Genomic DNA, 11,860 nt, shown 5'->3' on the forward strand with positions numbered 1-11,860 from the left:
GAGAGAAAGAGAGAGAGAGAGAGAGAGAGAGAGAGAGAGAGAGAATGGTGCAGTGGAAAACGTTATCGATTTGGAAGCAGCAGACTTGGCTTCAAGTCCCAGGTCTGTCACTACCTACAAATGGCAAGTCCCTTAACTTCTCCAGACACCATTTTCTTCACCTATTAAATGAAGGGGCTAGACTAGATGACTTCTAAGGTTCCTTCCAATTCTAACCTTATGATTTTAAGCAGTATTTTCTGAGCCCGTGTCACTCCTTAATAACTATAGTTACTTCAATAGCTGTACATTATCGGTATTGGAAGAGGGAGCTCAGAGATCTTATATGAAGCATGTCCCATGAAGTGCTCATTCAGACTCTCTTTGAAAATGTCTTGTGACAGGAAATTCATGACTTCATGAAGCAGCTCGTTCCAGAGTTGGCCACCCTTACTTGTTAGGAAGTGTTCCCTATATTTGGCCAAAATTGTCCTCCCTGGAACTTTCTCTCTTGACCCTACTTCTTCCCTCTGGAGCTAAGCAAAACAGGTCTAGTTTCTTGTCCACATGTCAGCCCTTCAAACATTTGGAGAAAGAAATGATCACACATCATCACACTTCACTAAATCTTTTTATATCCCAAATTTCAACTGTTGTTAGTCTGCAATGGTTTTCACTCAATAGTTGTCCCCACACTTGGGATACTTACAAAGGCAAATCTGTGAGATGGCGAGGATATGGAATATCGGCTAGGTTAACTTTGTGTTTATTGCTTTTAACCAGGAAAAAAAAGACAGAGGCATTCCTAAAATCCAGGAACCAGGGTAGATGCATAGAGGGTGTCCCAAGAATTTTAGTGCAGTTTTAAGCTTTAATGGCTTAAAATTGGGCAAAGATTTTTGAGATACCCTGTATGCACGTGCACGCGCGCGCACACAAACACATACACACACACAAGATGGGGAAGGGAACAAGTATTTATTAAGAGCATAGTTAGGCATTGTGCTGGCTGGTTTAAAAGATAAATATCTTATCTGGTCATCATAACAACCCTGGGAGGCAAAAACTATTTTTAACCTTATTTTCCATTTTAGGAAACAGGTAGATAGAAATTAAATGATGATGAAGATCACACAGCTTGTAAGTTTCTGAGGCTGAATTTGAACTCAGATCTTCTTGAATCCAAATATAATATAATGCCCTACCCACTGTACCACATAGATTCCTCCAGAGACAGAAAGAAAAACAAAGAGAATCAGTTGAAATTATATTTGTAAAACCTCCATATTATACTGGCATACATACATCTTGATGTTTAAGTCTCTACAAGCTGAATAGAATATTTGAAAACTATTTTCCCTTAGGTTCTGAAAGAAATCTTACTAATTAACTCTTTCCTCCATCATACTCATTGCCTTTTTTCAGCTTAGTTTATCACTTTGCACTATTTTTGAAACAATTTTTTACAGGAGAAAAACTTTTTAATGCCTATAGAAAATGGAATATTTCCTACCTTGTTTATGCGTTTAACTCTTTTTTCTGAAACTGAGTTCCAAAACTTGTTATTGTCCTAAAGCTGTGTCTCCATGAAGAATACGAGGGGGCAGGGCATCTAGTTGATACCTATCACTATGTTTTTGTAAGCATCATTCCAGGGTATGAAATCGAAGGAGACAAACACACACAGGAACACTTTTAATGAAAACAAAAGGATACTGTATAGTTACTAGTTACTTCTGGGTCCTTGGGTGAGGCCTTTTGACTGAGTCCAAGTTTTACAGAACAAATCCTTTTATTAAGGGAATTTGTTCCATGAAGTTTGGATTCAATCAAAGAACCACTCTTGAAGACATAGAGGGCCACATGTGGCCTTGAGTTCCCCACCCCTGATTTGGTATATCTCACTTAGCAGAGCACTGAACATGGAATAATTACCCAGAAAGGTTTAAATACAGACTAATTTTCAGGAGAAAGAAAGAGGGAACCTCTCTTTACTAAAGATTGAAATACAGATTTTAAAGGAGAAAACTACTTAATAATCTCACTGATGGGCTCTTTGGATAAGATATTATTCATTCCCAGTGGTACACGGTTCTCTTAATAAGTCATGCAGAACTGAGAAAAAGAGTATATTTATTCACTCATGCATGTTCAAAGATATTTCATCTTAGTCCTTTCTGTTTTACTCAGCAGGATTTTCTGTTTTAATATTCGTATAACATTAGGATCACAAAAATCACCAAAAAAAAGCCTTATCTGAAGTTTCCAGATCTAAAGCCTTAAATACTATAGGCATGTCGATTTGAGTCATTTAGAATGAGCAGCTTAACTGCAGAAGTGATCTTTGCAATGAAGCTAATAGGATTTTTTGTGTTCATAAGGATCTCTTAGCCACTATGTCTTTGAATTTTCTGCCCCCAGGTGGCTATGATGTTTTTATGCAGCCACTGGATAAATCTTCCTTTTTTCCCTTGGCTTAGAACATTTATCAAGTTTGCTTTTTTTGTACTGTATGTGCAGAAGCAGTCATTTCATATCTAAAGCAGTCTGAGCCACCTAAAACTGACCTTTATATATTAATGTGTATCTTTTAAAATAAGTTCTTGTGTTAGTTCTGAGCAAGATGTTTTTAAAGGGACAGAACACCTTAAGGAGGGCAAACAAGATGGTGAAAGTCCTCAAAAGTATCTCATAGGAGATTCACTTGACCTGAGGCCAACCTGAGATTTACATGAGACGTGGTCATTTTCTTCAAGTATTAGAAGGACTGTCATGATTCATGGATTAAATGAGGAATTTTTAAATCTGTGGTTGGTGAATTGTCTTTTTTTACATTTTGAAGACTATTTCAGGATAATTGCTTTCCTTTCCAATTGTATATATTTAACTTTATACATATAAAGACATTCTGAGAAGGGGTCCATAGGTTTCAGCAGATTGTCAAAGGTGACCATGACCTCTCAAAAGGTTAAGAAGTCCTTGTTGAATAGCTACAGAGGGCCAAAGTAGAATTAACAGAAAAATCTCAGAATGTCATAGTTGAAGAGATCTCAGAAGCCATCTACTCCAACTTGCACCTAAATAAGTATCTCTTTATTAATACGCCCAGTTTTTTTTTCTTGCAAATCTGTAGTAAGGGGAAACCTACTGGCTCTTATGGCAACCCATTTATTTCTCTTTTGGACAGCTCTAATTTTTAGGAAGTTTTTTCTTTATCAAGCTTAAATTTTCTCTTCAGCAACTAGACCCATTCCTAAAAGACGATAGAAATAACGCAAGTATCCCAATTTTACAAATGAATAAATTGAAGCTTGGAGAGATTATTTGACTTGGTAATAGATATACACTGAGGATAAGATTTGTAATTTTAAAATCAGGGCTAATTTCGTGCTACTTATAGGAGGCATTACATGGAGGTGTCACAGATCTTCCAAAGTCCAAGATTGTTGTTTTCAAGAGAAGATGTCTATTATAGGCTTAAATTCTAATATACTTATTTTAGATCTTTTATATGTGTAAGTGTGAACTAAGGAATTTAAACTTGGAGACGTTAATGATCATTAAACCCACTTAGGAAGGAATTAAGCCCAGAAAAAGATGCATAATTTGTCCAAGATCACAAATTCAAATGGTTAGTGGCAGAGCCAGAAAAAGAACCCAAGTTCCTAATTTCTAGTCTAATAAATTTTAGTCCTTCTCACTATTGCCTTCATGTTGCTAATGTATTAATATGCCCTTTGCCATGGTACCTTGGAAATTACATTCAACTTTTGACACTGTGGGTCAACATCTATTAAAAGCTCAGCTTTGAGGCCCCATCCAGTATGTTCTTTTGCACACCAAACCACATCTGACATACAGTAATAAGTAAAAAGAAATAACAAAAGAGAAGGGCAAAATGCACAAAAGAGATTTTTTGGGGAAAATAATGAGTTATGTTTTGGAAATTTTGAGTTTCTAAATGCCTACAAGATAGCTTATTTGAGATATACAAAAGGCAACTAGTGATGCAGGACTTTTTTTTAATCTATAAATCATTAGGGCTACAATCTACAAATATTAGGGCTAGATATAAGATGTCTGGTAATCACTTACATAACTAAGCCCATAGTTGCTGATGAAATCACTGAGAGAGATTATAGAGGGAGAGGAGAAAAGGGATCAAGTCAGCCACTTGGGGGAACACATATAGTTAGTGGGGTGACATGGATGAATGCCCAACAAGAGACTGAGAAGGAGTGGTCATACAGGCGGGAGAAAAACCAGGAGAGATTAATGTCAAAAATCCTAGATAGGAGAGAATATCCAGGGGGGGACACGATGATCATTAGAATCAAGAGCTGCAGGGAAGTCAAGAAGGATGAAAAAAAATCTGAAAAAATGCCATTAGAATTAGTAATAGATCACTGCAAATTTTGGAGAAAGCAAGTTTGCTTGAGTGATGAGGTCATGAAGCAGGTTGAAGAGCACTGCAGTGAGTGAGAGAAGACAAAGTGGAGTCGTGGTACAGATGACTTTCTCAAGGAGTTTAGGAGGGAAGAGGAGGAGCGAGTAGGACAGCAGCTAGTGGGGACAGTGAGATCTACTAAGGGGTTTTAAGGACCTGGGAGACTTTAATATGTTTATAGGCAGTGATAAGGGAACAAATAAAGAGATTGAACAATGAAAGTTTTTGACAAACTTCATTAGATCTTACTCAGAGCAACTTAATTTAACTGTTTATATTTCTTAGTTTTTTCTGTCTTTTGAGGAGGACCCCAAATTCCTTTCCAGTGTCTTTTCTTTTGCCAACCTTTGAGAATCATTTCTTCTTCTTTTTTTTTGGAGGGGGGAAGGCAAGGCAGTTGGGGTTAAGTGACTTGCCTAAGGTCACACAGCTGTCAAGTGTCTGAGGCCAAATTTGAACTCAGGTCCTCCTGACTCCAGGGCCGGTGCTCTATTCACTGTGCCACCTAGTTGTCCCAAGAGTCATTTCTTCTTGAAGACAGTTGTATTGTCTAATTAGCAATCCTTCTAAGACATTTTTTCTAAGATATTACAAATGTAAGGTTGGTTCAATCTCATTCAACTGTAACTATTTATTTTCTCCTTGAATACTTTTATCCCTTTAATATCTTAATTAACAAAGTTTATAAAGCATACTCCTTTATATAGCATGTTGCTATTTTGTGTGATTATATAGAAATATCTCTTATATCAACCAATGTTCACTACATTCCATATATCTATTTAATAAAAATGTTATATGAATACACTTTATAAATAGAACTTATAAACAAGTGTTTAAATTTAGATTCCTTAATTAATGCTTGCTCTGCGTAAAAATTCAACACCAAAAATTCACTTTGTTTTTTCTTCAATTGCTATCCATGCATACAAGGCCTTTTTTATTTTTATGAAATTTTCCATGGACATAGGCCATATTTGCTTCGACTATTCCATGTTAGTTCAGTACATTTCACTTGTGGGGGTTAGAGGATCATAAGATCACTTTGCGATGTTATATCCAGGAGTGCCAATATGACCTTCAACTGCATAGTTCCTAGTGAAGGAAGTGACAATCTCACTTAATGCTGTCCTGGGCATCCCAAAATGGTTTATTATGTTTAGATCTGGGTGCTATTTCTTAGGAGGTAATTGGCAAGCTGGATTGTGTCCAGCTGAAAGTGACCAGGATGGTGAAGGGATTTGAAATAACGTGCTATGAAGAAAAATTGAAGGATACAAGTATATTTAATCTGTAGTACAGTGGATAGAATGCTAGGTCTGGAGTCAGAAAGTCTACTCTTTCTGAGTTCAAGTCTGGCCTCAGACACTTACTAGATGTGTTACCCTTGGCAAGTCACTTAACTCTGCCTCAGTTTCCTCATCTGTAAAATGAACTGGAGAAAGAATTGGCAAACCACTCCAGTATCTTTGCCAAGAAAACCCCAAATGGAGTCACAAAGAGTCAGACATGACTGAAAAACAACTGAACAACAACAAAAAGAATACTTCGTGTAGCATGTGGAATGCACCACACAGATTTTCAAGTATTTGATGGGTTGTTTTGTGGAAGAGAGATTTTGTACAATCTGCTTGGTACTAGAAAGCAGAACTGAGAACAATGAATAGAATCTAAATGATAAATCAATTGGGGTAACTCGGTAGCTCAGTGTATAGAGTACTAGACTTGGAGTAAAGAAGATCCAGCCTCAGATACTTACTAGCTGTGTGACCCTGGGCAAGTCATTTAACCTCTGTTTTCCTTAATCTACTGGAGAAGTAAATGACAAACCAATCCAGTATCTTTGCCAATAAAACTCCACAGACAGTGTTGGCATGTTGTGGTCCATGGACTCACAAAGGGTCAGACATGACTGAACTGAACAAGTAAATCAATTTAATCATTACAATTATGCATAAATGGTGTGAGGTGCCCTCAGAGGCAGTGAGCTCACCATTGCTTGTGGTCATTAAGCAGAGCCTTAAACAGGATTCTGGTACATTGGTCCCTTGCAGCTCTAACATGCTCTGAGTTAGGAGCACTACCAGCTCATCTGTCACTTACTAGTCCTCCCTCCAGGTTCTAATGCTTTTTTCTTAATATTGTCAAGATCCTTACCCCTAGCTCTTCTACTTCTATTGACCAAAGATCCAGCCTGGGGTAAGGCCAGTTGGCAAAGCCAGCAGTACAAGAGTCATTGAGGCCCCTTGGAGACTTTTTTGTGTCTCATGATTCTCATGTGACTTGGTCAGTTCAGGGTTGGCCAAGCATTCAGTCTAGTTGTTATGGTTGAAATAATTTCTGATACTTCTTTAGCTACTATATGCTGACAAATCTAAAATTTCATTTCTTTCCTCTAAATCAATGTCATCATGAGTATACCACAGGACATTATTTAGAATTAAAAGTTTAAGATAGAGCTTTTATAATTCTCTGCAACTTTTTGATTACAGCTTGGTCACAGTAAGCAATCAAGCATAAGGAGTTCAGAAGATTTGCATCTAAACAGTTTTAATAATCCTCCCAGACAATACCAGGTAAACATGAGTGTTTGTTAGCCAATGTCTCTGAAAGAATGAATGTGACCATTGTTACCATTTATATTTTGTTTCATGGTAACAAGGGAAACACAGGAAAACAGTTTTCTAGTTCCAAAGTAGGAGATATTTAAATGACAGTCCAAATGCCTTGACTGGCCATAGTGTGTGCTTTCTACTTATTGTCACCATCATGGAAAGTATGTCATCAGTTATTGCAGGCATTTGGTACTGGAATGGGCCCTGCTCATTACTGTGGACACAACATTGAGCTTGGAGTTGGGAATATCTTGAATCAGATGCCACCTCAGTTGGTCACTGAATGGGAAAGTCACTTAAAATTTTCAAGTCGCAGTTTCCTCATTTGCAAAATGTCATAATACTATCAACTCCCTCATAAAGTTGTGGTTAGGCTCAAATGACACACAGATAGAACATTTTACAACCCTTAAAGTACTATCTGAATGTCAACAATTCTCATTGTTGTTAGTTGTCAGATGTAGACAAATGTGGGCCATATTGGTATAAACATTAAGTATTAACAAAAAAAAAATTGGCCTCACAAATCAGTTTAAAACATTCACACATATTACCTTCTAAATGAATCCATACATTCTGTTTCCAATCAAACAAATATAATTTTCATTGGGTTGGCTATACATTTACTGAAATGGTTTTAAATTTAAGATTAACTTTTAAATAAATTGGTCTAGGTAAGCCTGAATCTTTTTGAAAAGAAAAAAAAGAGGTTGTGAATTCCTTGCTAAATCCTCAGAGCCATAATTAGGGATTCTCATGCTGGTGGCAGGGATAGGAAGATTTGTGGCAGTAGCAGCAGTAGAAAATACAGAAGATAGGGAAGATACGGGTACAATACTATCAGGAGAGGAGGCAGCTAATTCCCCAGAGAGTTCCATTCTCATTATTGCTGAAGTTGGAGAGAGGCAAGAAACTGGGTCCCAAAAGATGAATGCCAAACCAACAGGATCCTAAATGATGATAGCCCAGGAAAGGTTGTATTGCTACTGTTGGGGGAAAAATGCCCTTCTGGAGAGGAAGCACATTCCCCCTACCTCCACCTTGAATGTCAGCACCTTGGGCCAAAGCCCCATTCATCTCAGTTCTGATTCTGTAAATCCTCTGTTAAAGTCAAAAGCAAGTGAATGCCAAAAGTACAAAAGATTAAATTTACAAATGATGACAATTGAAAGTTACTTATAAAATCAAGGGGAAAGTTATATGAACTCTTTTCTCTTTTCTTTACCTAGAAAATAATGAAGCGACTCATCAAAAGATATGTACTGAAAGCCCAGATAGATAAGGAGAGTGATGAAGTCAATGAAGGTGAGTTCAATTCAATACTGAGCTACTTTCTCAGAGCTAGCAGAGCTAAGGTCAGGGACAGGGTTGTCAGCAGACAGAGTTCTGAGGAGAGGGCTTAGAATGGGTGACGCTTTAAGGGGAGAGGATGGAGCAAAATAGAAAAAAAAAATGGGAGATTTTAGGATAAAGGGGTGGAGCTGGGGTGGGTGTAGGAAAGGGTGCTATCTAATCCTGGGCCTGGAGACAGGAAGATTGAAGTTCAAACTTTGACTTAGACGCTTGCTAGTTGTGTCAACCTGGGTAAGTCACTTTACCTCAGCTTGTCTCAGTTTCCTAACTTGTAAATTGGGGATAATGATAGCAATTACTTCCCAGGCTTGTTGTAAGGATAAAATGAAATAATAGTTTCAAAGTGCTTAGCACTTAGCACAGTGCCTGGCTCTTAGGAGGCATTGTATGAAAGCTAGCTATTATTATTTGTAGTAACATTGGTATTATTGTAATTATTATTGGTAATAATCATCATAATCCCTGAAACTTCCACATACTCTTCCTCTTTTAGTTTGTATTGGAGGGGATTTTGCTTATGTCTCCTTCAATCACTAGTTATAGGGAACATCTGCTTATTTAATTATTCAGGTACATGGTGGGGTCTATAGCTATTTTTACATATACCTATGTCAGTTCTCTAAGGATTTGTGATTTCATCAACATTAGCATGCCCTCTGAAGGTGGAGATTGTGACCTCTCTCCAACCTGGATGGACCTTGTAAGCCTTATAGTTGGAAAAAAAAATAGCATCTTTCAATCTAGTGACAATCCTCTCTGAATGCAGCTATGCTAATTCTTGGATGGCATTTAGATCATCCCTAATCAAAATTTTTTCCACTATTGTTGAAGCTCCCAGGATTTGTGCTTTACTCTCATAGACTTTTGGCGGGTAGCAAGGTGGTTCTGTGGATAGAGTGCCAGCCCTGGAGTCAGGAGGGCCTGAGTTTAAATCCAGCCTCAGACACTTCCTAGATGTGTAACCCTGGGCAAATCACTTAACCCTGTTTGCCTAGTTCCTCGTCTGTAATATGAGCTGAAAGAAGGAAATGATGAGCTGTTTCACTATCTTTGCCAAGAAAAATCCCCAAATGGGGTCATGAAGAGGTAGACACAACTAAAACAGCTCAACAACAACTCAGAGCCTTTTAGAAAGTAGAGTCTTTTAGAAAGTAGAGTTCCACCTTATGAGGAGGAACCAGAATAGTCTTTTAGCTCAGATCACATACACTTGCATGATTTAATACAGTTCTCAGGTCATATGTTTAAAGGAATTGATTGTGTATATTATTTATACAAATGGTCTTAAAATCCTCATAATGTTCTTTATTATAGGTGAACTGAAGGAAATAAAACAGGACATCTCAAGTCTCCGCTATGAACTTCTTGAGGAAAAATCCCAGAACACAGAAGATCTAGCAGAACTTATTAGAAAACTTGGGGAGAAATTGTCAATTGAGCCAAATCAAGAAGGAAGTAATAGATAACATGAACACCTTTTAGACATTGAAATTAAATTGTCTACTTGAAGCCATATTCTTTACCAAATAAAAATGATATAATGACTTTCCTCCCATTCTTGAATAGTAAAAAGTTACATTAAAACTTGGGCCACCATACCATATTATATGAACCCTAATATTTTATGTTATCTGCAATGAAAATCTTCATCAACTGCTGTATAAAGATGTTCAAAGGCAGAAGATCATGCTCACTGTTGGTTTGGTTTATGGTTTTTAAACTCTCTAGATATATAACAGTTATTTGATCAGCAGCAATGTAATTCAATGCCAAGAGTTTTTTTTCCTGTTATGACTTGAGAGATTGTAGAGAATAGAATGGACCTTTATGTCCTGGTAAATTCTAGGGCAATTGTCTTGTCTCCTCTATAGATATATCCATCTATAGACAATGGCTTGTAGCCATTGATTTGGGATGGATATTATTATGTCTTTGCAGAGAGTCTACCCACTTAGATGTATTTTTCCAAATAGCTGGATTGACAGAGCTTGTTCAGAAATGGCCTTAAATCATACTTACATTTTTCTACTCATCTCTCAAGGATAAAAAGAAATTGCTACTTCCCTTCAGTCCTGGAGATAATGCAGCTAATTTGGTTCTAAACATTTGCTCTTTTCTTTTTTGTAGCTAAGCAAATGTTAATGATGAAATGATATTTATGTTGTTCATTTTAACATGATGCATGGCGAATTAACATTCCAACACCAGTGAGCAAACACCCACACAATAAATGAATTATTTTTAATGTACTATTTAGATTAAATTGTCCTATAAAATTATTCATTTCTTAGTTATGATGATCATTAAATGCCAGCAACTGAAGGTTGGAAGCACAAAAATCTAAAAATGATTCGAAAATGGCCAAATGTTCATCTGAAATTGACAGCTTCTTCAAACTGCGTATCAAAATATATAAAACCAGACCTTTCACAGCTTGATTATTGCCAAGGGGCTATCGTGACCCTTGACATAAATGGATGATTATTTGAAATACACAAGAGTTATATAAGAACATTCATTTTCTCCATGTATCAGGCACCACCAAACACTTGTCATCCTTTAGACTACTCTGGAATTGGTGACTATAAAAGCGGCATTAAGCCAAAACTGGCAGCAAGGTAGCACAGTGGATAGAAATGGAGCCTGGAGTCAGGAAGACCTGAGTTCACATTTGACCTCAGATACTTGCTAATTGTGTGAACCTGGGCAAGTAATTTAACCCTGTTTGCCTCAGTTTTCTCATCTGTAAAATGAGCTAGATAAGGAAATGGCAAACCACTCTAGTATCTTACTAAAAATCCTCAAATGGGAACACAAAAAATTGGACACGAGTGAACAACAAATATCAGCCACAAAGACTGACTTTGAAACATAACTTTTTGTTTTGTTTTACTTTAAAAGGTAAATGGACAATGAAAACCTGTTTAAGCCCCATCTATGACAGCATAAAACTGAAGTAACACTGTGTAGCTAGCTTATGAGAAAATAAATTTTAATTTCTTATTCCATGACATTTTCTTTGTGGCTTTTACAGAGAAGTTTAGCAGCATAGAAGAGTCCTATTTTCAAAGGTGTTATAACAATATTTGATGAACTAATTGCCCAAAACCCCACATTACAGTAAGTTCTCTCAGAGCAATCGAATGAGCTACTAATCCTCCAAATGTTTGTTATGTTGTGTTACAGAAATGGGTTTTGTTGTCTTCATTCCAGTGGCTACTTAGAAGTGATTAATGTGTCTGACTTCCCAAAGTAGCAGGAAGGTCAGTTGGATAAATACAGCTACAATCTTTATTTTCTTCCATGATGACTAATGGTTGGGAAAAAAATGTACTAATACTGATGGCCATGACTGCAAGTTCTTCAACATAGGACCTAGGTTTCACTCTGTGAAACATTTCATTGTTTCACATTGAGGCACTCCAAGTTATACTGCAAAGGCTATTCTGCGTTCTTCCATGGGTAC

At 37.0% G+C, this 11,860-nt stretch overlaps 1 protein-coding gene across 2 annotated transcripts in view; it reads left to right on the top strand.

The window, feature by feature from the left end:
• The window catches only part of TRPC6 (transient receptor potential cation channel subfamily C member 6), a 172,553-nt gene extending 162,603 nt beyond the window's left edge, over positions 1-9,950 (top strand). For both annotated transcript variants that reach the window (XM_069079718.1, XM_069079719.1), the window contains 3 exons: positions 6,919-7,002; positions 8,271-8,346; positions 9,709-9,950. In XM_069079718.1, the coding sequence (XP_068935819.1) occupies positions 6,919-7,002; positions 8,271-8,346; positions 9,709-9,860 (312 nt within the window). In that variant the 3' untranslated portion in view covers positions 9,861-9,950. The remainder of the gene's footprint in view (positions 1-6,918; positions 7,003-8,270; positions 8,347-9,708) is intronic.
• Positions 9,951-11,860: the final 1,910 nt, after the last annotated feature.

The sequence above is a fragment of the Petaurus breviceps genome, unplaced genomic scaffold (genome assembly GCF_028583685.1).
Source record: "Petaurus breviceps papuanus isolate PSGF00001 unplaced genomic scaffold, PetGlider_PUasm1.0 91133, whole genome shotgun sequence".
NCBI classification, from domain to species: domain Eukaryota; kingdom Metazoa; phylum Chordata; class Mammalia; order Diprotodontia; family Petauridae; genus Petaurus; species Petaurus breviceps.